A 24,756-nucleotide genomic window follows, 5' to 3' on the forward strand; every position below is an offset into this window, starting at 1 on the left:
ACGAACACATACATGCCATTTAGGGCTCTGGGAGGGTGGGCAGACATGAGGGTCAAGTGCAAAGCCCAAAGGAACCCAACATGGAGAGATGGAGGACGGTAAGCCAGAGAAGGAGACTGGCAGGAGAACACAAGGGCCTGGGCACCCGGAGAGGAAGAATTTCAGCAAGAAAGAGGGTGACTGCAGTGAAGGCCACTGAGAGGCCAGCAGTGACCTCTGGGTCTGGCAATGTGGAGGCCACAGGGACTCCGACTAGGCAGTGGAGAGCAGATAAGAGGAGCCAGCGGGTGTGCCGGGGAGGTCTGCGGATAATCGAGAATCATGTGGGAGGAACTCAGGGGGCATTTTGGAGCACGGAAGCTACCCAGCCTGTTCCTTTAGAAAGAGAGAAAGAGAGCTACTGAAGCTTCGAGCCCTCTCAAGAGGGTGCAGTGTGAGCAGTGCTTTGGGAAGTGCAGACACAAGCAGGCTGTGGGCAGCACAGATACTGGACAGCAAGGGTGATCCCAGAGGCTGTCCCCTCAGGCAGGTGAGAGGGGAGGTCATCACCCTGGGGCAGGTGTGGGGAGTGGAGACAGTGGTAGGAAGAGAGGAGAAGTGAAAAAAGCAACTCTTCTCAGAGGATGGAGCTTCAGCACTGAGCATCAATGAGACTGATGGCCCTGAATTTAAGAATGATTCTGTGACCCGTGACAGAGTACTTTCTCTCCAGAAGCATCCAGCCATGGGTGCACTTGGGAAGCAGACAGCTAGTGTCAGCAGCATGGAGTGGCCATGAGGTAGTAACCTGACTCAAAGCTCCTTATTAGACTCAAAGCACTGAGTCTAATGGCGCCCACTCTGGCCACCTTCCTCCTTGCTGTATGCAATCAGTCTGCTCCCGGGACCACCCCTAAGCCTGGGTGGGGGCCCAGATTCATCACCCCTCACACTCTCCAGCCTCAGTTCTAACCTGTAAACTGGGCCCTCCTGCCTGCCTGGCAGGGACATAGGGGGCCTGGCAGCCACACCAGCACAGGCCACGGTACCGGGAATGAGCCTGGTGCTCAGTGCACAGTGCCTATGATGAGAGCCCTTCTCCCTGCCCATCTCACCTGCCCGCGTTCTTCACGAAGCCCAGGTCAGCCAGCTCCACGTCACACAGCTCACAGCAGAAGCACCCAGGGTGCCAGTTGTTGTTCATGGCCTTGATGACACGGCCAGTGATGAACTCACCTAAAAGAGAAGTCTCTGCTTGCCAGGGCAGGGCACATGCCCCTCCCCCTCCTCAGCCCTGCCCCAAGCTGTGTCCACACTGGTGCTCCACCTGGTCCAGGGGCTCCTCCCAGAGCTTGGGAAGATAATGTGTGCAGGGGCCTGAAGGCTGGTGCTCACAGACACATGAAACAGGCATCCAGAGAAGAGCTGCCCGTGATCCTGCCCATCTATTTCCTGGGCCACACAGAGGCATGTGCTGTCTCCAGCCCTTACCGCATGATCCGCAGCACGGAGCAAACAGCATTTGGAAGTCATGTTCGCAGTATTTCCGGCCTTCAAACTGCAAATGGGGCCATCAGAGAAAGGACAAGCCAACCAGACATCATTCTGTGAGCTGCACTGGCCGGTCTTTGTTGGATCAGGACCTGCCCTTAGGCTAGACAAGCACCCCACTTCGTACAACTGTTACCCTGCAAGGAGTAGAGGAAGCACCCAACCCTCCCTCCAGAGAAGGCTTCCTAAAGGAAGTGATAAACAGTTGAAAGACAGCAGGGGCAGGGTACTGAGAGGAGGGCATGGCAGAGACAGGGAGCAGCAGGTACAAAACCTGGAGAGAGAGGGAATGGCTGGTCTACTCGACACAGGGGAGGGCACAGTGGGAGGCCTCATTAAAGTGGGGAGCTCAGCAAGACCAGCCCTCAAAGGCCATGCTGTTTGCTAAAGATAATTGGCCATGTCAGTCTTGGGAGCCTGCTGAGGGCTGGGGGTGGGAGCATAGGCTGGGAGGGCCGGTGTCAATTTGGAATTGCATGGAAACTTTTCCCCACTCCTTGTGTCTTCTCTGTATGAGAAGTCCATTTCCCCAGAGGCCACTAAAGACCCAGGAAAGAAAAACAGAAAGAGGACACAGGAAGTGGGGGAGGGTGCCTGAGGGACAGCCCCAAGTGCTGAGGCTAGCAGGTGCCAGTGTGGGCACCGTCTGTCTGGGCAATGAGGGGCCTTGCACTGGCCCCAACAGTAGCCAAAGCCTGCCTCTGCTTTTTTCTCTCTCCCTTGACAATTTTAATTGGTCTTTCTGTTCTCTAAAATGAGCATCTTATTATGTTGCAACTGGATATAGCCCTACCCAGTGACTTCTAGGGGCAGCCGGGGTATAAATTCATTCAACAAGCAGTATTTCCTGAGCACCCACTGTGTGCCAGGCTTTGTTCTAGGCATATGGCCACCACTCCCAGAGGTCTGCCCACCCCTCCCACTGCCTGTACAGTTGGCCAGCATTTCCCAGGAGGCACCATGAGGAACAGCTGCTCTTATGTTGCCATCTACCAGCCTTTGAAATCTATCCAGCATCTTCCACTGGTCACCACCCCACTGCGACGAGCAGTGGTGTGCCGCTAACTGTTTAAGGACCAGCTATGGTTGGAGGTCAGGTGCTAATCTGCAGTGTTTGCCAGTTTCTGTGGTGCACATATTCCCACCACAACCATGACATGGGCATGGAGCTGAGAAGAGACATGCAGGGCTATGCCACCATGGCACAGCACACCCACCACACAGGTGTGTAGAAATAACTTCAAAGGCACAGATCATAGTAAAATGTAGTAAAATAATTAGGAAATGGTGGGTTTTGAGTTTTGTCATCTTTGTTTTTTAATAAAACGTTAAAAGCTTCCCTCACACCGACCTTCCACTGCTTTTCATACACCCTGCACTCTCCGACCTCAGGCCCTTTGCACTTGCTATATCCTGCTCAGTGCTCTTCCTGTGTGCATGGCTTCCTCACCTCCTTCAGGACTGCTCAAACATTATTTTTCCTGACCACCCACGTTCCCCACTCAAGATACCTTACAACCAGAAACCAGAGCACTTAGCACCATCTGACAGACATTAAGTTACTCAGTGTACTGTCTGATCCCAAGGGAGGGTAAGTGCACAGGGCAGGGTGTTTGCATCCCAAGGCCTCCCAGAGTCTGCCCAGAGGGTGCTGGAGGAAAGGTGACTCTCCTTCAGCACCCACAGCCACCACAGGAGCACTGTTCACATCTCACAAGTGAGGGATGGGCCCACAAATTGTGATGATCAAGCATCGGTCACCAGTCAGGGTCCCAGCCAGGCACAGTCCACAAGATCCTGGAGGGCAGAACTGGAGCTGGGTCAGGGGGCTGGGGCTCTGAGAAGGCAGCTGGCTAAGGTCCTGGGAGCATCCTCACCTCGTAGAAGAGCCCCTCGGGGAAGGGCCGGAAGCACTGGGCACACACGAAGCAGTGCTCGTGGTACAGCTCTCCGTTGCTGTTGATAATTCGCTCAGCAGGAGTGAAGCATGCCTGGCAGTGCCGGCATACTGCGTTGGCCAAGGCATTGGACATGTTGCTGTGGGAAGAAGGAATGGGAAAGTCAGGACTGGGGACGAGCAAAAATCATCAGGCCTGGAAGGTGCACTCAATGGACATGCACCCTTCTTCAAAAAGATAAAGTTTTCTGGGCTACGAAAAATCTGTCTCCTCACCCAATAACGGTCTTGACACTGTGGGGACTCGAGAGACACATGGTCAGAGCCAAGCTGCTAGCACTGGCTTGGGTCACCCTTCATGGCCACCCACACATACCCATGGCTCTGCGGGCCATGAAGATGCTCAGTGCCAGTGCACACCAGGGGTCTCAGCATGCACTCATGGAAGACAATCCTGCCACGCCAAGGTGGCATCTCCATTTCACTGGTGGAGAAAGTGAGTGACCTTCTCAAGGGCCACAGTGGTGGAGGCAGAGCTCCCTGCCTCTGAAATCCACCTTTCGTCACACCCTGCAGCCTCGATGCAGTTCCTGGAGGGTCAGACATGGGCAGGCCACAGCCAGGTGCACACTGGTCAAAGCAATCAAGGCTGTGCAGCCTGAGCTGTCCCTCCATCTCTGCGCCCAGACTCCCAGCTGTGGAAAAACCATAATCATGGCTGCAGCGATGTTGGTTAGATGAGAGACACACAGAAGTACTCGTCTGGGCACCTAGACCACAGTAAGCCTCCACAAAGGACGGCGCTGTGGTTATCAATGTCACTGACTTGGTTCCCTCGCTGCTCAGTCCTTATTGTACTGAGCCATCTCTTGGGTGTCAATGAGCACCTCCCTCTTGAATCTCCTGTCACCTCTTCTCAAGGAACCAGAGGGTCTTGGGTATAAAATAGGTACAGGTGAGATGCTCTGTATTCACACCTTCATTTAATCCCCAAGGTAACCCTGCCTTCCAGATGAGACCTTAGGCTCAGAGAGGTTAAATTACTTGCCCAAGCTCACACTGCAGATGACATAGTCCAGATTTGAACTCAGATTGGTCAGACTTCAACAGCTCTTTCCACTGTACCGTGAGTTAGTGTCAAATCATCCGCCCTGCAAAAAAACATTGTATCACCCTGCCATGGAGAAGGTAAAAGTGTGAGTCTTTGGGACAGGAGCAGGGTGGAGAGCAAATCTCCTCATCTGTGGTGGGTAACTGGCTATCCCTGGTGGAAGTGAGGGGCTTTCTTCCAGAAAAAGTACAATCCAAAGAGAACTACAGGGGAAATGACCACACTGAGCCAGGCCTGTGCTGACTCCAGCCCGGAGGTCCCGAGGCATGGCCAGGAGGAGTCATGCCAGGCTCGATGGCCTCTACACCCTTCCAATGCCCTAGTGGCCATACCTTCTCCTAGAAGTATAGCAAATAGACTTTGTCCATGAGTCAACTCTGGTGGATGGGTGGTGCTGCCTGAAAAACTAGGCAAAGAAAAATAGTCCAGTTCAGCGAGAAAAGATGAACATTGTCATGTTTGAGAATATCTTTCCAGCTTGTTCTAGCTCCCAGGATATTGAACCCCATCCCTCTCAGCACAGGGTCATGAGGAGAATTCTTGAGTGAGCATATCCCCAGGCAGGCGGGGCCCTGGAGGTGGAAGTGGTTCTGCCTCCTAGGGATCTAGGCATAGGATGTGGACAGTGGGTCTTACAGAGGGTTGCTGCCACATGGACACAGGCCGGAGGCTGGGACGGGGCTTTCAGGCAGGACTTCCTCTATGCTCTACTTAGGGAACCTACATGGCAGGGGCAGGGTAAGAGGGCTTGCCGGATACACTGGACTTCTGCTGGCTCAGCCCCTCCATATTCAGGCTGCCCGGGCAAGGAAGCAGGATAATGGCAGAAGGAGTTGGTTAGAACCCAAGATAAAAGGGAAACTGTGCTGCAGTGAGCACCTGCCCACCCCACTCCCACCCTTGTCCTCCTCAGCTTCTTTGCTGGTCCCCCACAGAATGACAGACAGGGCAGAGGACTGACCGCCTGAGCCACCGCAAAGGGCGGAGCTGGACTTTATCAGCACAGGCATGGTTTCCGGCCCCAAGAGCACTGTGAACTTGGTCTTATCCTCCCAAAGCGCGCACCCAAGGTGGCAGAGAGGAAGTTCCAAAGCCTGGCTATAAACAAGACCTTGAAGGTCTTGGAGAAGTCAGAAATCAACAGGAAATCCTGTGACTGTGTGCATGCAATTCCCTAATCAAAGGACCCAAAAAATGAAGCTAAAATAAGGATTCAAGTCTAGCCACAAGCTTTTGGATTACTCCTTAACCCAGATTTCTGGGCCCTAAACACATAAGCACACAATATACCTACACTCTGTCTGTCCCTCCAGAGCCCCCATCTCTGCCCCAGGGCTGATGACCTGAGTCTTCCTGGAGTCACCACACCCCTCTAACAGGAGGACTGGCCTTTAACTGGTCTGTGTCTAGTTCCCTGACTGTGTCCCTGACATCTCAGGTCAAGGATGTTGCTGTCTGTCGCTACATACCTCATACAAGCCCTGTACAGAAAGATGGGTAGGGGGTGACCACCTAACCTTGCACCTACTGGCTGCTCCAGCCCAAGTCTCAGGCAGTAGCACCCTAATGGCACTCCTATGGCTGCTTCCCCATGCCGCCCTGCTCAGGAACAGACAACACTCCGACCCACTGGCTAAAGACAGAGGGATGGACAGATGTGCCCATCAATTGAACCACAGCACCGGCAGGGACAATACCAGCTGTCTCCTGTCAGGGAGAATCTGGGCTTAGCCCTACAGTTCAAATCCCAATAGTCCCAGCCACCGGCTGTGGGACCTGGAAAAAGGTACCAGCTTCTCTGGACCTCGTTTCCATATTTGCAAAGAGGTGCACCAGAATAACAGTAACTGCCTCGCAGAGCCAAGTGAGGAATTCATGGCATAGAGCATGTGGAACACAGAGCCCAGCAGGCTAAGTGCTGGACAAGGAGAGCTGTTGTTTTTAGCAACTCTGGGAGCCTTCCAGGGTCCCTCCACCCCCGCCCAGCCTGCTTCTCTGAAAGAGGGCAAATGGGACACATGGACATTTCATGTCCTCCTTCATACATGTCAGCCAAGAATAAGGAGCACAAGGTCTTCATGCTTATCCTCCTCGGAGACGCCAGCACCCACCCCAGCTGGACAACGTGCACGCTGCCAGGGGCACACCCAGCTCTCTGGAGGCCAAACCCTAGAGCTGGGGAAGAGCACACCATCCTGGACCCCTTCTCCAACCTTCCCCAGAACCCCTAAACACTCTCAACGGTGACAGCAAACACAAGTCAATTTGTGGGCTTGTGCAAGATGTCACTGAGCCTTACAATAATTTTTAGCCTGGGGCATGGGGTGTAGGACCTCTCTGTCCTAGGTCCTTGTGAAGGGAGACTGCTGGTTCCAGATAAGGGAACTGAAGCACAGAAAGGACCAATAGCCTACTGAGGGTCACACAGGATTGAACCCATGTTCTCTCCTGTCCCAACAGCTCCTGATGGTATCATACAGGCATGGCCATTCAAGACTGTTTTTTCAATAATCCCAGACCTTTCCCCTCTCCAGCCTCCACATACCTGAGCATAGAAAGACAGTGTCAGGGCTTGGGAACAGGCAACAACCAGTCACAGAGGTCTGTTCACACTCAAAGATGTGTCAGTGTTACTGAGGCCATGTCAGCCTGGGCAGCAGTCAGTCCAACGCATGTGCTCCATGGACAGGCAGGCCAGTCTGCAGTCCTGGCTCCAATGTTCCCTGGCTATGTGGCCCACAGCACAGTCCTCATTGAACCTTGGCTTTATCACCTTTAAGATGGGCCAGCAATAGCTACCTCCAGGGTTGTTGAGAGGGTAAAGTGAGGTAGCACCTGCAGGCATAGCCCGTAACTGCCCAGTAACTACCAGTCTGCAGTCTTCCTTCCCTCCTTCACACAGCACAGCACATCTTTTCTGAGCTACTGCCACGTGCCAGGCACCATTCCAGGTGCGGGGAGAGTGAGGGTTCCACTCAGCACCACCTTCCAAGCTGCAGTGGCAGCTGCTCCAGCACTGCCTTGAGCTTCCTTCCCACCCTTCCTCCTGTGGCCCTGGGAGGCTGGTGGCAAGTGTCACCCAGCTGTCCGTGGTGAACAGGAATTCACACACAGCCAGCTCCATTCCTGTGCTAGAAAATCAGCATGCCACCTTGGGCTGCTACACACAAAGCATTTACAACATCAGAAACATGTTCCAAATTTGTACAGATCCTTCCGAAATTACAGAGATTTTCCTGAAGCCCTAGCTGTACCTCTGCTCTAGCAGGTCAGTGTACTTTTAAGCAGGTGCCCTTTAAACACATCACGCTGACAACAGAGAGCTGGAGGAACCAGAAGTTCACAGAAAGACAAAGTTGAGTGAAATATAAGCACAGAAACATGCAGCATGAGCTCTCTTGAAGCTGGCTTTCACCATCATGCATGTGCCTTTCATGCCTCTCAGCCACGTGCACTCGGCACTGTGCAGGTGCTCTCTGACATCGCGTCTGACCTTCAGTGCCTTCCTGACCCACTCTCCACACCAGGGCTCACTCCATAGATGCCCGGGGTGCTCAGAGGTGGAAAGTGAGAGTTCCTATCCACTCAGCTTAGTTACCTGGTCTGCTGAGCCTCAGATTCCTCACCTGAACCATGGACATGCTCAATCCCATCCAGGTCCTTGCTGAGCCTGCAATGCTGGGTGCAGGTACAAGCCCAGCAATAGCTACCCCATAGTGCTGCTTGACAGTCTCTGCCCCCCTGCTTCTCCCATGCCCTCCCTCTTGCTCCATTCTCAGTCCAAGGCAACATGGAGGGCTCAGTCCACATCACCTCTGGGAAGGGGCCCATGCTGTGTGCACACGTGAGCACAGAGCAGGCTGCACTTGCACTGAGAACCTTTAGTCCCTGGACTGCTTTTCCTCCCTAGGTCCTCTGGGTCCCCCACCTCTATGACTGTAGCTCTCTATTTTCTCCCTGACTCCCCCTCCTCCCAAATTTAATGTCCTCTCCCATAGTTATTCCCCACACCTCCTCTGCTGGGAACTCCACTTGTCATTTTGATTCAGATAACCACCAGCCCACAGCACTTCTTGCTCTCCCTTGTCTTCTACTGGATGGTTCTGCCCAGATGGCCCATGGCGCACTGCAAATTCCACATGTCCAAAAAACCCTCCCCCAGCCCTGACCCTCATGCTGGGGACTCCATCACTATCCATGTGCCCCTCACACCCTCCCTAGCCTAGGTTAACTCATCCTTATGGATGCCCTGAGGTCTACCCTGAACACCGGAGGCTCTCCTTCCATCCCAAGAGTAGGCTTTCTTCATTTGTCTACACTGGCATTTCTTCCTGGATAAGGCAATTCAGGCTTTAGAGTCAGTCTAACCTGGGTTCAAATCACAGCTTAGCCGGCAGATTGACCACTCATTTTGCTCATCTATAAAGTGGGAATAAAATGATCCCAGTCTCAAAGCCATAATGGGGGTTCCATAAGAATAACTAATCCTGAACACCCCATCCTCAGCATCCTGCCCAAGGATGTCGATCACAGATGACATCAAACCCAGCCAGATGAAGTTGCACCTTCCCCAAACCCCGTCACTCTCCCAGGCATGGTTCTCTGGCTCTGGCCACTCGGCCCTAGGCCTTTGGGAGGGCCCAGCAGGGTATTAGAGGAAAGGCCCACAGCTGAGCTGCAGCTTTCAGGATTGGGATTCTCCAGCCTGTGCCCTGCCCCTGCCCCTGCCACCTACCAGTGCACAAGATGTGGTGAGCTCTGGCAGGGCTGGTGCCACTGGTACAGCCCTGGGGCAGAAAGTGTGCCTAGCCCAGTGGCCATGGCACCTCCTCCTGGCAGCAGAGCAGCCACTCAAACGAACAGGCCTTGGACCCTTGCCTGGGAATGCAGATGCGGTGGGAGACACCATGACAGGACTGCTGGAGTGCAGAACTGCCTCCCGCTACCTCCACCAACGACCCCGGACTCTTGTTGCACACTGTGATTCCAAAGGGCAGCAGAGTCAACTGCAAATAGAAAGGATGTTGTTCCCTGTTGGGAAACGCCCTGTCTGGTTTCAGGAACTGTAGCCCCGCTGACAGGAGAGAGGGCCCTAAGGCTGGAAGTAATCAAGGAGGCCTTGGGAAAACAGGCCACTGAGGAGACGAAACCTGTCCAGACAGAGGGCCCAGCCCCTGTCTCCCTCACATCACCCTGCTTGGCCCTGTGATGGTCAGTTGTTGATGACGGGTAAGTTGTCTCGCGAGGAGAGATGACCTAAGACAGACATCAGCTGGTATGGGCAGCGGGACAAGGACTTGGAGGACACGGAGAAAGGGCAAAAAGGCTCGCACCCCTCTGCTCAGCTTGGACATAGCCGGAGTCCTCATTCTATCTGAAAGAAGTCTCCTCATCTCTCGGTGGCTCTGCCCCACCCGCCAGGCTCAGGCTTGAAACAGTACTGAAGGCAGGCACAGCCCTAAACTGGATTGGGGTGGGGGCGTTCCCAGGGACAATCAGGCCTAGAAGTAAGTTCCTCTAAGCACGCTTTGTTCTTCCCTCATAAGCTATGATAACCGGCTCATATTGGTAAAGAGATTTACTTTATTCATAGACCCTGACCTAAGGCAGATCTCTCATGTTCCTCCAATTGTTATCTATGGTCTCTATTTTCTGCAAACATAGCCTTTTGACATTGATTGGCGAGCTTTGCATCTGCACCCCTGTGTCTATGGTTCTCAATAAAAGCCTTTGGACATGGGGGTTCAGGGCCTTCACCACTAGAGGGAAGTTTCCATGTCCCCTCTCCTGGCAAACAGAGAAGTGTTTGTAATGACTTGTGTTTATCCCCCTCATCCGTGACAACCTTGGGACAGGCTCTGCGGGATTCAGATCCCCACTCCCCCCTCAGCTGGCTCCGGACAGTAACCTTCAGATCCAGGAGCACCCGCGTCCCACACTCCCCGCAATGCGTTGCCCCCCGCCCCCCGCCCCCCGCCACCACCACCACCCCTGACAGTTCCCACCCAATAGGTATAACAGTGAAAGCTGAGGCGAGCAGGGTTGGGTTCAGGCTGGGAAGCAGACTTGCTGGGAAGGTTTCAAACAGCACTTAGCGGAGATCCAAAAGGACAGGGCAGGAGGCCTGCAGGTCCCAGTCTGCCTGAGCTCCCTGAACATGCTGAGGATGGCACAGTGTCCATGTTCTGCTTTCTTCCCTTTCCTGAGAGCCTGTGCCACAAAGAGCACCCAGGAGACCCAGACCAGGGCAGCCCCTGCCCCAAGATCCAGCCCTCAAATAGCTAAGCACCCTAAAGAGGTCCATGCTGTTGATAAGGGCAAGATGACTTGGGAGGAGCAGCCTAGCCAGAGACCCCCTCCCAGGTTAACTGTTAATCATTGCTTATCTGCTTCTGTAGCCCGTTTTCACATCCCTTCCCCCGCCTGGGGTAGCACATCAATCTCCCACCTAAATGCTAATCCCTTCCACCCATCCGTTTCCCGCCGGAATGCTAGGGCTTATAAACCCCTATCTAACCCCGATTCGGGGCTCAGAATTTGGAGACTGCCTCCTCTGAGCCCGCGCGTGTGAATAAAGGCTTACTCCGTTCCCTGAATTGTGTCTTGAGTCTGGCTTTCCGTAACACTGTCAAACTCAGACCACAGGTAATCCTCCTGCTTGCCAGGGAGAACAGAAGCAGCAGGATCTGATGGAAGACTGCAGGAAGGCACCATTTCTATGCATTTTTACCTAAAGACATTGTCAGGGTTGCTATAATCTAAATGCAAACATCCAAGGCCAGCATCTTATGGTGGCCACCGCTGGCCCAGCAGGCATTGATGATCAGCAATAAAATGATGATCCAGAGCACTCACAGAAATCTTAACAGCAATTCCATTTCCCTGAAAAATCCTTCTAGTGAAGTCAAAAAGTGTGAACATTATCTTCTTCTGCCTTCAAAAAGAAAGAGACAGGAGCCATCATTCTGGACAGCAGGGTGTTAGTACCCCTACACTGGGGCAGTGAAAAGCTTGAAGGGAATCTGCTGGCACTCACATGGAGGGCCCACTCACCAAGGAACATAATTCATCCCAAACCCAAGCACAAGGAAGTACTCATTAACCACCCTCCGCTGTGTCCTGAAACAGTCATATTGTTACCACTCAAAGTTGGGCCAGGGGCCCAGCGGGTGCGGGGACGGGGGGGGGGGGGGGCGCGGCTCTGAGCTCTTCTAAGGTCAGCTGTAGTGTGTGAGTTCTTGACTTTGTATAGGAAAAATTTCACAACATGGGTCCAGGTGACTCTGAGGATTCATTTATTAAAGCTGGGGACAATGAAACAAGGAAGCACCAAGGAAACAACGGGAGAACCCAGGCTGGGCTGCCTTAGCTCACTGGGAAGTCAGAGAAAAAGAGGCTTTGGGGACAGTTTCAGGGGATTAGCCTGAGACAAGCAGCCAGCTGCCCATTGCCTTAGAGTTTAGGACATGCTTGCCTGTGAAGAAAGCAGTAGGGGAAGAAGAAGGGAATGCCAGCTGCTCCCCAGAGAGAGAGCCTGGGCTCGGTCCTTTGTCTTGAGGCTTTTCTTTCTTGCAGGCAGGAATCTTAGGGGAGGTCTCAGGGGAGGGTTTCAGGAGCTTATGCACCAGTTCTCCAGGTGGGCCCTTTCAGGGTAATGGTCTCCACTGACTGGTCAGAGACAGGATCTTTAGTCATCACAGTTGGTCCTGGTGTTGCCCACCTGGTTTTGCTGCTTTTCTGGTCCTAGAGCTAAAACACAGCTGAGGACTAGATGTTATCTCCAGGGAGAAAAGGCCAGGGGAGGAGAGGTTACCCTGGGGGTGACATCCTTGTTTACCCAGTTTTGCCCCCTGCCAGGCACTCAGGGCTTTCTGCCCTGGTGACCATCTGCACTTGGCTGTAAATTGCTCAGCCATTGTGTTCAGCTAACTGTCTCAGTTTCCCTGTTTTACTTGCCAAGGAATTTTCCTAGCTTCTCACTATCCTGTCTCAATATGACTACAAGCATTGGGTGCAATATAATGTGTAAATGCAGCTCAATTCCCAATGTACCAAGCACTGATCAATTCATCAAATATTTTCTTAAAGGTGACTCCAGGGGCTAAAGAGAATAAAGAGGCTGAGTCTGGGAGAGCCTCTCTGATGTGGATAGCTGAATGCTTAAGAAAGCTTATACAGACATCTTTGTTATACCAAATTCCAGTCAATACTCTGGGGCCTAGGACCCTCTCAGCACCTAATCAGCCCCTCCCATGTGGAATCCTGAACTCTACAGCCCAAAACTTTCACCCAGAGCCAGTTTCATTTGAGGAGAGAACACTTATTTAGGGTTTCACAATTGCAGATAGACCTGGGAATGAGGTTATAATTATAAGTGTTTTGTATATCATCATTTGTAAACGAAGTTCAAGTCCATGGTTACCAAGCACTAATCAAGTCAACCAATATTTACTATAAAAGGAAACATTTAGAAAGGGTTAGAGTCTGATTGAGCCCAAATCTAAAATCTCTGCACAGCCTCCCCCACCCCCAGCCTTGCAGCCTATCTGGGGTGTGGTGAGGGGGCCAAACTGGGGTCCCCAGTCAGCACTCTGGCTTCAGAGGACACAGTTGCAAAAACACAGAAAGAATGATGACAGTGTCAGCAAAAATGGCAGAGTAAGAACCTCTGAAAGTTTATTCCTTCATAAAAGCAATGAAAACATTAGCAAAAATTGTCAGAATCTACTTTACCCTGTTAATCAACCAAAGTTTTGCAGTAACCCAGGGAACATTTGGTGAAGGAAAACCACTGAATCTTGGTAAAAACAATGAACTTTGTAGTGCTTTAATTTATCCTAGTCCCTAATCCCTAATTCCATAGCTGCCTTGAAAAATAACAACCCACATTCCCAGTGTCAACCCTGAGAAAAAAATGTACCCGCCAAGAACTCCTTGTGGTTAACTAGGTTCAAATTAAAAACAAGAGTCTGGCAGCCATTGTTTACAGATGTCCCTCACTCACACTGCGTATCAGGGAAAAACCAGAGCTGCCAGCCTCTTGCATAGTATTCCTGCTGTCCAAGTCCACCTTTGCAGGAGAGCCCCTAAGATAAAAATTCAACCAAGGGGCCAAAGACCTGCCCCATTCAATTAGAGCTTGTGCAACTATATCTTCATTTGCATCTTTGATGACCAATCAGTATGCTTGGAGCCAATCAGGAGAGTGCTCTTTAGACCAATCAAACTCTGCAAATTTGGATTCCTTGTTTGCATAAAATATGGACCAATCAGGACTTCTCTCTAAATAAGCCAGCCTCCTCTCTGTCTCAGGGGAATGCCTTGGCTGGTCCACTGTTGGTCCACAAGCAGTTCACAAGTGATCTGTTTTTATTGAATGAAGTCTATCCTGTACTATATCCCAAGTTGGAGACTCCTGTTGGCATTGAATTGATGGCAGTGACCTTCAATTGACACCAGTAATGAGGGAGCAGACAGAGCTGGAGCTCTTTCAAAGCTTCATTCCCAAACAGAAGTTATTATTTAACCAGGCCTGGTCCTCCCTGGAAGAACCCACTGGAAGGCTTGTCTTCATGTGACCTCATGCACACATACCCAGTGCTACAAGTCTCTCTTGGGTAGTGTTTTTCAAATGTATTACTATATAACTGCCGTTGTCACAGGCAATAGATAACAGTTGGGACAACAAGAAACTAACCAAAAATCTTAAAAGGAAAACCTGAGAAATGAGATGTCCTTATAAGCTCTGAAAAGAGTTGACATATTCCTGAGATTCTAGAAAGCCACAAAAATACCCAGGGCTCTGTGCATGCTCAGAAAAGACCCGAGACAGTCCTAGGCACCCACTTCTGACTGACCCATAGGCTGTGCAAGCAGGAAGTGAAGGCTAAGGCGGAGTTGTAAACTGCCTGGTTGAATATTGAGGGTGTCCCAACATGCACTCAGTGACCTCAGCAAAGGCTGAGAGACTTATTGATATCAGGCATTCAAGAAAATTTCTGACCAATCATTAGCTAACTACTAAGCTAACTGAGCACAGACTTCAGTGGCAACCAATGACAGATATACAGACTTTACAGAGTAAGTTCAGAGAAGTCAATGAACAAACAAATGACAAACAGTAACAACAAACCCTGGGGAGTAGTGAGAATCTGATTTCCAGAGTTGCCACATTATATTATTTGAAATGTCCAGTTCTCAGATAAAGTTATGAGACATGCAAAGAAACAAAAAGCTATGACGTACATACAGGAAAAAAGAGCAAGCAACAGAAACTGTCTCTGCTGAAGCCCAGGTATTAGACTTACTAGATAAACTTTAAATCATCTATTTTTTTAAAAAGAGTTTATTTTTTTTATTTTTAGAGAGAGGGAAAGGGAAGGAAAAAGAGAGGGAGAAAAACATTGATGTGCAAGAGAAACACTGCTCAGTTGCTTCTCCCATGCTCCCAACCTGGGACCTGGCCTGCAACCCAGGCATGTGCCTTGACCAGGAGTCAAACTGGTGACCTTTTGGTTTGCAGGATGGTGCCCAGCCCACTGAGCCTCACCAGTCAGGGCTAAATCAGCTATTTTAAATATATTCAAACAACTAAGGGAACTATGTCTATAAAGCTAAAGGAATGTATGAGAATGATGTCTCATCAAATGGAGCGTATGAATGAAGAGATAGAAATTATAAAATGGAACCAAATAGAAATTCTGGCATTGAAAAGAAATACTAAAGAGAGTCTTTTGGGATGATATAAAAGGACAGTAGTCAATAATTGAATCCATGTGAAGAAATAAAGAACAGTAAAGTGTATTTACATCTACATAGTAAAGGTAACTATATAAATAAATACAAAAGACAGTATAAATGTATTTTTTGTTTGTCTTTTTCCCCATCTGATTTAAGACAACTGCATAATAAAATAATTTACCATATGAGGGAGAACACTCCGCAAAAAAAGGAATTATCTCTCGGGGAGCAGGCCCCTTCACAGGACAGGCTTCCCCTGCTAGGCAAGTGTTCTAGGAACCCATCTGTATCAGTGTACTAGCTAGTATTGTTGTGAGAGACTGCATTCCACTTCAGCAAATATTTTCTTTGAAGACTCTTTCAATGTGTTTGCCCATTTCATGATGGGTGATTTACAAGTGCACCTGCCCACACCGCTCTGAGTGTTCAGCAGTTTCTGACCAAACATGGTCTGACCCCAGTGCCCCACCCTCCCTATTCACCTGATCTCACCACAAGTGACTGTTTTTGTTTGTCAGACAAAAAATTTCTCAAAGGGAAATGTTTGCCAATACGGCAGAGGTAAAACAAAAAAAACGGCAGAAGCACTAAAAGGCATAAAAATCAATGAGTTCAAAAACTGTTTTGAGCAGTGGAAAAAAACATCAGGATAGGTGTATTGGATCAAATGGAGAGCACTTTGAAGGTGGCTGAAGTCTAAACATGTAAGAATTAATAAACAATTTTTAATAAATAAATTCCAGCATTTTTTGGGGGGGGTGCCTCCTTGTACTGTGAACAATTGTATGCCAGAAAATTAAACAACCTAGTTGATATGCACAAATACCTAAAATGAGACAAACCACCAAAACTGGCTCAAGAAGAAATATAAAATCCAAATAGTCCAGTAATAAGTGAAAACATTGGGTAGTAATAAAAAAATAAAAATAAAAATCTTTCCAAGAAAAAGAGCCCCGGACCAGATGGTTTAATTGGTAAATTTTACCAAATGTTTAAGAATAATTAACACTAATTCTTCATAAAATCTTCCAAAACATGAACCAGGAGGGAACACTTCCAAAGTCCTTCAATGGGGCCAGTATTACCCTGATACCAAAACCAAAAATATCGTAAGAAAACTACAGATCAATATCCCTTATGAATATAAATGGAAACAGTCATAACAAAACTGAATATAGCAACCTGTAAGTAGTATTATACATCATGACCACATGATATTCATCCCAAGAATATAATGTTGGTTTAACATCCAAAAATCAGTGTAATACACCATATCAATAGACTAATGGGAAAACACCACATGAAATGAAGAGAAGGTACTAGAAATAGAAGGGAACTTCTTCAACCTGATTTTAAAAAAAAAAAAAAAAGCCAGCATTAACATCATATTTATGGTAAGTGACTGAAAGCTTTTCCTCTAAGGTCAAAAATAAGACGAGGATGTCCAGACTTGCCATTTCTTCCCAACATTTCACTGGAGGTTCTAACTAGAACAATTAGGCAAGAAAAGGATAGAAAAGGCATCCAGATCAGAGAGCATGAAGTAAAACTATCTCTACTTGCATATCACATACTTTTATATATAGGAAACTTTAAATAACAAACCCCCCCAAAACTTATTACAGCTACTAAATGAGTTCAGCAAGGTTGGGGATAAAAAACCAATGTACAAAAATCAGTAGCAATGAGCAATACAAATATGAAATAAATAAAACAATTTCATTCACACTTGGCATTGAAAAGAATAAAATACTTAGGAATAAATTTAACCAAAAAAGTACAAACCTTATACACTGAAAACTATAAAACATCATTGAAAGAAATTTAAGACTTAAATAAATAGAAAAACATTCCATGTTCACAGATTGGAAAGTTCACTATTACTAAGATGGCAATACTCCCCCTCCCCCAAAAAACTGACCTACAGATTCAGCACAATCCCTACAAAAATTCCAACTGTGATTTTTACAGATAAGGGCAAGCAGATCCTAAAATTCCTAAGAAAATGCAAGGGAATAATCAAAACAACTTGAAAAAGAACAAAGTCAGAGGACTCACATTTTATAACAGAGTTAAGTAATCAAAACAGTGTGGTACTGTTCTGCAGTGGAGTTGAGTGCCAGCCCTTGAACCAAAAGGTTACCAGTTCCATTCCCTGTCAGGGCACATGCCTGGGTTGCAGATCAGGTCCCCAGTTGGGGGCATGTGAGAGGCAACCACACACTGATGTTTCTCCCTCTCTCTCTTTCTCCCTCCCTTCCCCTCTCTCTAAAAGTAAATAAATAAAATCTTTCAAAAAAAAAAACAAAACAAAACACTGTGGTACTGACATAAAGATAGACACACATAACTATGGAATATAATTGAGAGTCCAGAAGCAATGTCATGCACCCATAGTCAACTGATTTTCTACAGGACTGCCAGGACAATTCAATGAGGAAACAATAGTTTTGTTAACATATAATGCTAGGAGCACTGAACAGCCACATGCAAAAGAATAATTTTAAACCCTTACTTCAGGCTGTATATAAAAAGTGACTCAAAATGGGTTGAAAATCTAAATGTAAGAATTAAAACTATAAAATTCCCAGAAGTAAATATTGGTATGTATCTTTATGACCTTGGATTAGGTAACAGTTTCCTAGATAAATCTCAAGCAATCAAAGAATAAATAGAAAAATCGGACTTCATCAAAATTTAAAATTTTTGTGCATCTATGGGCACCACCAAGAAAGTTAAAAGACATCCACAGAATAGCACAAAATACTTGCAAATCATATATCTGATAAATATCTAGTATCGAGAATACAGAAAGAACATTTTCAATCCAATAATAAAAAGACAACCCAATTTTAAAATAGGCACCAAATTTTAATAAATAATTCTCCAAAAAAGATGTACAAGTGATCAACAAACACATGAAAAGATGCTGAACATCACAGTCATTAGGGAAATGAAAGTCAAAATCACAATGTGCCCTGACAGGTGTGGCTCAAGGTGTGCACAGCAAAAGGCTGCCAGTTAGATTCCTAGTCAGGGTATATGCCTGGTTTTCAGGTTCAGTCTCTAGTTGGGGCACGTACAAGAGGTCTCTCACATCGATGTTTCTCGCCCTTTCTCCCTCCCTTCCCCTTTCTCTAAAAATAAATTTAAAAAATATTTTTCTAAGAAAACACAATATAATACCACCTCACACCTGCAGAAACAGACAATAGTAAGAGTTAGTGAGGATGTAGAGAAATCAGGTCCTTCGTAATTCCTGGTAGGAATGTAAAAATGTATAGTTACTTGGAAAACAGCATGGCAATTCCTCCAAAAGTTTAACATAAAGTTACCATATAACCCAGAAATTCCATTCTTAAATATAGGTTCAAGAGAGCAGAAAGTATACATAGAAATGTTCACAGTAGCACTATTCATAAGAGCCAAAAAGTGGAAAGAATTCAAATGTCCACCAGAGATGATTGCATAGACAAAATGCAGTATATTCATACAACAGAATATTGTTTGGCTTAAAAAAGAAACAAAGTACTGATTTATGCTACCACATAAATGAATCTTGAAAACTTATGCTCAAAGAAAGAAGCCAAGGAGAAAAGACCACATAATGTATAGCTCCATTTATATGAAATATCCAGAACAGGCAAATCCATAGAGACAGAAATCAGATTAGTGGTTGCGAGGGACAGGAGAAGGAGAAATAGAGATTGACTGCAAGTAGATACAGGATTTCTTTTCTGAGATGATGAGATGTTCTAGCATTTGTGGTAATGGCTGTGCGACCCAGTGAAAGTGCTAAACACCACTAAATTATACACAGGGTGAATTCTGTGGTATGAGAATTATATCTCACATTTTTAAAAAGTACACGGGTAGTAAAGAAGGCAGCTACCTGATTTACCAAAAGCACAGAAAAAGGCCTGGGCAGCCACCAGCAAGTGCTGAGGCAGGGCTGCCTCCCATTGCTGAGCAAGGAGTACCAACGCCAGAGCAGCCAGAGCTGCCATCACAAATGGCCTGTCCCCCAGAGCCTGCTTCCATTCCATAACTGGCCCTCACTGGAAGGCTGAAGGCAACTCAGCCCGGTCTCTTGGTAGACCTCAAATGAACATGTTCCAACTTTTTTTCCCCAAAGGTAATTTGATTTTGAATTATTTTATTTTCCCAGTTTAAAACACAAGCATCGGTGTGGACAGATCTGGTTTTATATACATAAATAAGTTCTGTCATCCCATCTTAGTGAGATAGGTATGGTCATCTAATGTTAAGTATCTCATTAAGATATTCATCTTATTAGGTCATCTCAAATAAATATTCATCATCAAAAATTTACAAGATCTGAATAAAAAGAACAAGGAGGAGAGTTAAGTTGCCTCTCTCTGCCCCTTCCCCCAACCTGGAAAGGAGGAAGGAAAGTTTAAGTAGAAATTAGAAAGTGGCAAATGGAGCAGACAGAAGCTATGGCAGGTTGAGAGGCCAGACAGCCACTGTGCCTGAAAAGCCTGGCCCCTCTCCACAACCGTGCTGTGCCTGTGCTCTCTTGAACCAGCTCACAAATGCTGGCTGTGCAGGGATTTTTTGAACTAGCTTATGTCAGGTGGTAGGTAGCCTGATGTGAGCCAAAGTAGGGGTCATTACAGCATGCGATTGGACTCACTGCAAATCAGACCCTCCCTCCTCCATTGAACTCCCTTGGCCAGTGGAAGGTAAGAGTCAACACTAGAAACAAAAGAAAAGGAAGGAGCTGAGGAGACAAGGGTGATGCCCAACTCGGCCAGCCTAGGGCTCAGGGCTCAGGTCTGCATCACTTGTCACCTGCTTCACACTTCGCTTAAACCCCTGACTCCATCACAGCCCCATGTGCTGTGCTGAGGGCTCTGGCTGCCACCCTAGATGCACCTTGGTAGGCTCCTCTCCCAAGGGGGCCACTATGCTTACTCCCAAGGAAGGCAGGAAAGGGCTAAGAGCACCATGGTGGTAGAGAGTGCCACTGACAGGCTGGGTCCCTGGGCAGGGTATATAACCCGCCTAGGCTTTAATGACCTGCCTGTAGAACAGCGGTGGTGGCAAAGGGCCCTTCAGCTGGGACAAAGATTCAGGGATTTGTAAGGTCCAAATTCACTGGGCTGCTGTTCAGTGCTGAGCTCATTTTCCCAGAACCAACCCGTCTCTAAACAAACACACCCATGCTCAAGGCCTCATTCGTCCTTGTACCCCACAGCACAGGCCACACCCAGCCTCAGAACCTCTTATCCAGCTGCCTCCCAGTGTTCCCCTTTGACTAGCCACAACTCCTCAAATGCCTCATGGCCTTACCTAGTTCTCTGTCCATTTCCACACTTGCCACAACCAGCTGGGCATGCCTCTTGATCAAGTCCTGTCCATGCCACCTCCCAGATCCCTGAGTCCCTCCTTTCTCTATATCATGGCTACTGTCAACATAAGAACATTCAACCCTATAGAAAAATATATGATTTTATTAGAGTTTATTTGAGCCAAACAGAGAATACATCTGAAAGCAAGATCTCAACAGAAAGAAAATGACAGTTTTCAGTGTCCCAGAATGCAAGTTTGCGGTTTTATTCATTCAGAATTAAGGAGAGAATGTAAGGAAGATTACATGCAGGTGAGAAAAAGCAAGTTGGGGACTGGGTTACAGGGTAGTTAACAAGGTTATGCGTTCTCTAGCGGGTGGTTATGCTTCTGAGGGTTCTGAAAATGAGGCATTTCAAAGGTGTGTAAACCTAGATGCTCAGATAAGCCTTTCACTAAAGAAGCTATATTCCCACGGCGTGACTGCCCACCATGACCTGCCCAGTTAGGAATTTATGATCAGATTGCCCTGGGAGGTTACTTTCAGTCACTGAGCTTGTCAGATTTATTACAGAACTTCTTTTTTATTCACACTGCCAAAGGAGTGGCCTCCCTTCAGGTTTGCCTCCTGGCCCATCTCTTTCCCCATCTCTTCCTTTCTCTACACAGCACCAAGAGGTAAATTTCCAAAGTGCATAACCGTGCACATCACTTTAGTGGCTCCCCACAGTCCTCCCTCTGGTCTTGCCTCCTCCATCTACGTGGACCTGGGACTTCACACAGTCGGCTGGGAAAGCCCCTGAGGGGTATGAGGTATACAATGAAAGGGCTGTTTCCAAAGGTCCTCCTGGATCTAGGCAGCAAGGGATGATGTGCGGAGAACCAGGTTTCAGGCAGGAGAGCTGCCCTCGTAACTTATGAGTGCAGTGGACATGGAGAGAACAGTGTGACATGACAAAGAATGAAACAGGGAAAATCTTGCCCGCCCTGCAGGTTGGATCAGATGTCCATTGTTGGGGGCCGCTTTGAGTGGTATCAGGGACTGCAGGCCCCCGCAAGCGGGGGCCTGGGAGAGGCTCCATTAGTCTTGGCCAGAAAACTGGTAATGCAGTTGACAGGCAGGACCCAATAATAGCTCTGATAGCTGGCCACCGGTCACCGGCCACTGGGGGAAATCAGTCCTAGAAGTAGATTACACTCCCTTGAAGCATGCTTTGTTTCTCCCTCCTGCTCTGTTATTCTCACACCAGATAACTGGCTCACGCTGGGAAGGAAATTTACCTTATTCATGAACCCTGACCCTAAACCATTTGGCGCTCTTAATGTTTACTCCTCTCCGACCCAAGCAAATCAGTGTGTTCCTGCCATTTGCCTTCTTCAAACATCACCCACTCTCTGTAAAATTTTACACTCTCTGTAAAATTAAGATACGGGTGTAATTAGATTGCTTATACATTCCTGCTACCGATCCCCCACTGGTAACCCTTTCAATAAAAGCCATTGAGCCCAGGGGGCTCAGGGCACTCTCCACTAGAAGAAATCGCCATCCCCTTTCCTTAACAGGCAACCAGTGCCTGGAACAATTCTTCCATCGGTGAATCTGGGGACTTCACAGGTCAGACTCCCCCACAGCCCACTCCTCAGCCAGCCTGACGCCATGCCTGTGTGTGAAGGGGAAGAAAGGCAGTCCTGACACTGACCCTGCAAAGGAGGACATAAACTTATGCTCGCAGACCACTCATTGTTGGGAAAAACAGATGACCGGGGAAATATACCACCAGAAAAAAAGAAATCCACCAAAATGTTCCTAAGAGCATCTCTGAGGACTGAAATCATTTGTGTTTTCTTTCCTTTTACAATTGTTATCTTTCATGTTTCTGGATTTTCCTAGCTCTCTAAGATGAATAGTGTTGCTTTTACAAGGAAAAACCCAACTCAGTGTTTTCAAGGTTGACTCTGGTCTCTGTCATTTCATGACCAGCATTTCTCAGGCTCAAGGCACCCACTGGATCCTGGCAGGAGCCAGAGCAGGCTGGGCCCTGCGCCCACCACCTGCCAGCCTTCCCGGCTTCTCTTGATGGGCAGTCAGGAGGCTGATCTGATGTCTTCCATCTCCATAAAAAGCCCAGAGGATTCAGGGGTGAGAGGATCCCTGCTGAGGGAACATCTCTGAGGCGCCTCCCTGAAGAGTGTCAGGGCAGAAGCTGGCAGTGTGTGGCCCTGCCTTATTTGATGGACATGAGTAACCACCCCTCAAGCAGCCCAGCCCCACTGGTCTGAGCTGCTCCAGGTTCTGTCCCTGTGTCACTCCCTTTTCCTCCAAAGTTCTAGGGGTTGGAGTGGGGGACCAGGCAGCTGGCAGGCAGTCCCTGTGCAGGACGGGAGGGCAGGAGCCTCAAAAGCACACTAGGAGGGTGAGCACTGAAAGGTGGTTTTGTCAGCAGACCTGGGATAGGAGGACAGGGTAGTGGACAGCAAACTACATCTGAAGTACAGGACTGCTATATGACAGTACATGTGCTATTTTGAATTCCTGGGCTGCCCCAAGACTCAGGGCCACAGCCTTAATAGTAATCAGAGGCAGGGTGCCCCTGCAGGCTGGGTGACTGCCCCAAACATCAGACAGGTTTGGGGCCCTGTCCTGCCCTTTGAGGCTGCTTCACATTCCTGGGCACTACCTCCCCAAGCCTCATTTCCCAGCAAAGCCAGAGAGTCTCCTCTGCCACACGCCCCAAGTCAAGAGGTCATAAATAAGAGCATCCTCCTGACAAGGCTTGAGTCATGCACTTGAACTCTCCCATGCTCCAGAAAGGAATGTAGAGACCAACACTTGCCAGGCATTGGTGAACATGTCACCAGCCTCATAAGTCACTGAGTCTCTGTTGGCTGTTACGCCCTCTGCAAAACGGCAATAAGGGGCCTGAAAGTGAAGCTGGCCAGGCCTGGGGGAGTTCCTGCCCCTATTCCACCCATGCAGCTTGTACTTGGGCACAGTTCTGGCCAGGCCTCCACATAGACCCTTTATCATTTTAAACATTCTCAGCACTCTTGGCTTACAGAGGAGGAGGCAGAAGGCTCCAGAGTGGAGACCTCACCCAAGATCACAGGGAGGGGTGCAGGGGGTGGGGTGGAGGAGGGGTGGTCAGGGAAGCTGGACGCCCTTTTGTTGGTAGGAGACCCTGGGCAAGTCCCCTGGCCCCTTTGAGCCCTGGCCCTCCGCTAGCTAAGGGGTATCGAGCCCCACCTTGCAGAGGGAGGTGGTGGGGTGGGCAGAAGACCCACCGGCCGCTGCCGCACGTCGGCGGGCGCGGCTGCCCGGGGAGCCAGCGAGGCTGAGTGGCCCACACAGACGCCCTCGGTCACGGCGTGGATGGGGTTGTTACCTTCCTGTCATCGTGGCCACGTTCTGAGCCTGCTCGTCGTCACCGTCGCCACCGTCGCCGCCGCCGCCGCGGAGCTTTTGCCTACGGGTCTTGGCAGCTGGGAGACGCCCAAAAAAGGCGCAGCGCGGCACGGCCCCCAATGCAGTGGGCCTTCGGCGGGGCACTGCCGGCCGTAGGGGCGGGAAGTGCAGGCTGGGCTGTTGTGAGGGGAGTGAAAGCGCGGATGCGAGGGGGGCGCGGCGGAGGGTAGTGCAGGCAGGGGTGCGAAGGGGGCGCTGGGCGCGGCAGCCCGCTGCACTGGGTTTGGTTCGGGAAGACAGGCGTCGGGGCGGAGGGGACTTTCTCCGCGAAGTCCGGGCTCTGGGATACAGAGCTTTGCCTGGAGCTTGTGGGTCACGTCCTCCCCCCCGGGGGCTTCGTTTGCCGCCTCCTGAATTCCGGGCATAGCTTTCCTTTTAAAGGGAGTGAAGTTAAACTGGAACAAGTCCCTAAGCTCCGCGGAGACGCCGCGCCCGGCGCTCCCTTCCGCTGTCCTGGAGGCTCTGGATTGCCGGCATTTGCGGGGGGGGGGGGGGGTGAATGGGGGCTATAGGAGAGCGGTGCTGGCAGCAGCTCCTGCTGGCCTCTGAGCCCCAACTCTCCACTGAGAGCAGGACTGGAGGTCACCTTAAAGCCTTTATTCCTCAGACTCCTTTCTGGGCATTTTCTCCCAGTCCACCCTATCCGCCACCCCCACCCCCCAGCCCCGAGGCCAAGGTCCCTTGAGTCCTGAACCTGTCTCC

The 24,756-nt window shown here is 49.2% G+C and overlaps 1 protein-coding gene across 1 annotated transcript in view; it reads right to left on the reverse strand.

Moving 5' to 3' along the window:
* Nucleotides 1-24,335, reverse strand: part of LIMS2 (LIM zinc finger domain containing 2) — a 37,190-nt gene extending 12,855 nt beyond the window's left edge. The window contains exons 1-4 of the mRNA XM_054575056.1: nt 23,975-24,335; nt 3,408-3,567; nt 1,471-1,537; nt 1,095-1,215 (exon numbers count right to left, since the gene is read on the reverse strand). Coding sequence (XP_054431031.1) covers nt 1,095-1,215; nt 1,471-1,537; nt 3,408-3,567; nt 23,975-23,985 — 359 coding nt within the window. The 5' untranslated portion in view covers nt 23,986-24,335. The remainder of the gene's footprint in view (nt 1-1,094; nt 1,216-1,470; nt 1,538-3,407; nt 3,568-23,974) is intronic.
* Between the last annotated feature and the right edge of the window lie 421 nt (nt 24,336-24,756).

The sequence above is a fragment of the Pteronotus mesoamericanus genome, unplaced genomic scaffold (assembly GCF_021234165.1).
Source record: "Pteronotus mesoamericanus isolate MK-2021 breed Mesoamerican mustached bat unplaced genomic scaffold, CSHL_Meso_final contig_27, whole genome shotgun sequence".
NCBI classification, from domain to species: domain Eukaryota; kingdom Metazoa; phylum Chordata; class Mammalia; order Chiroptera; family Mormoopidae; genus Pteronotus; species Pteronotus mesoamericanus.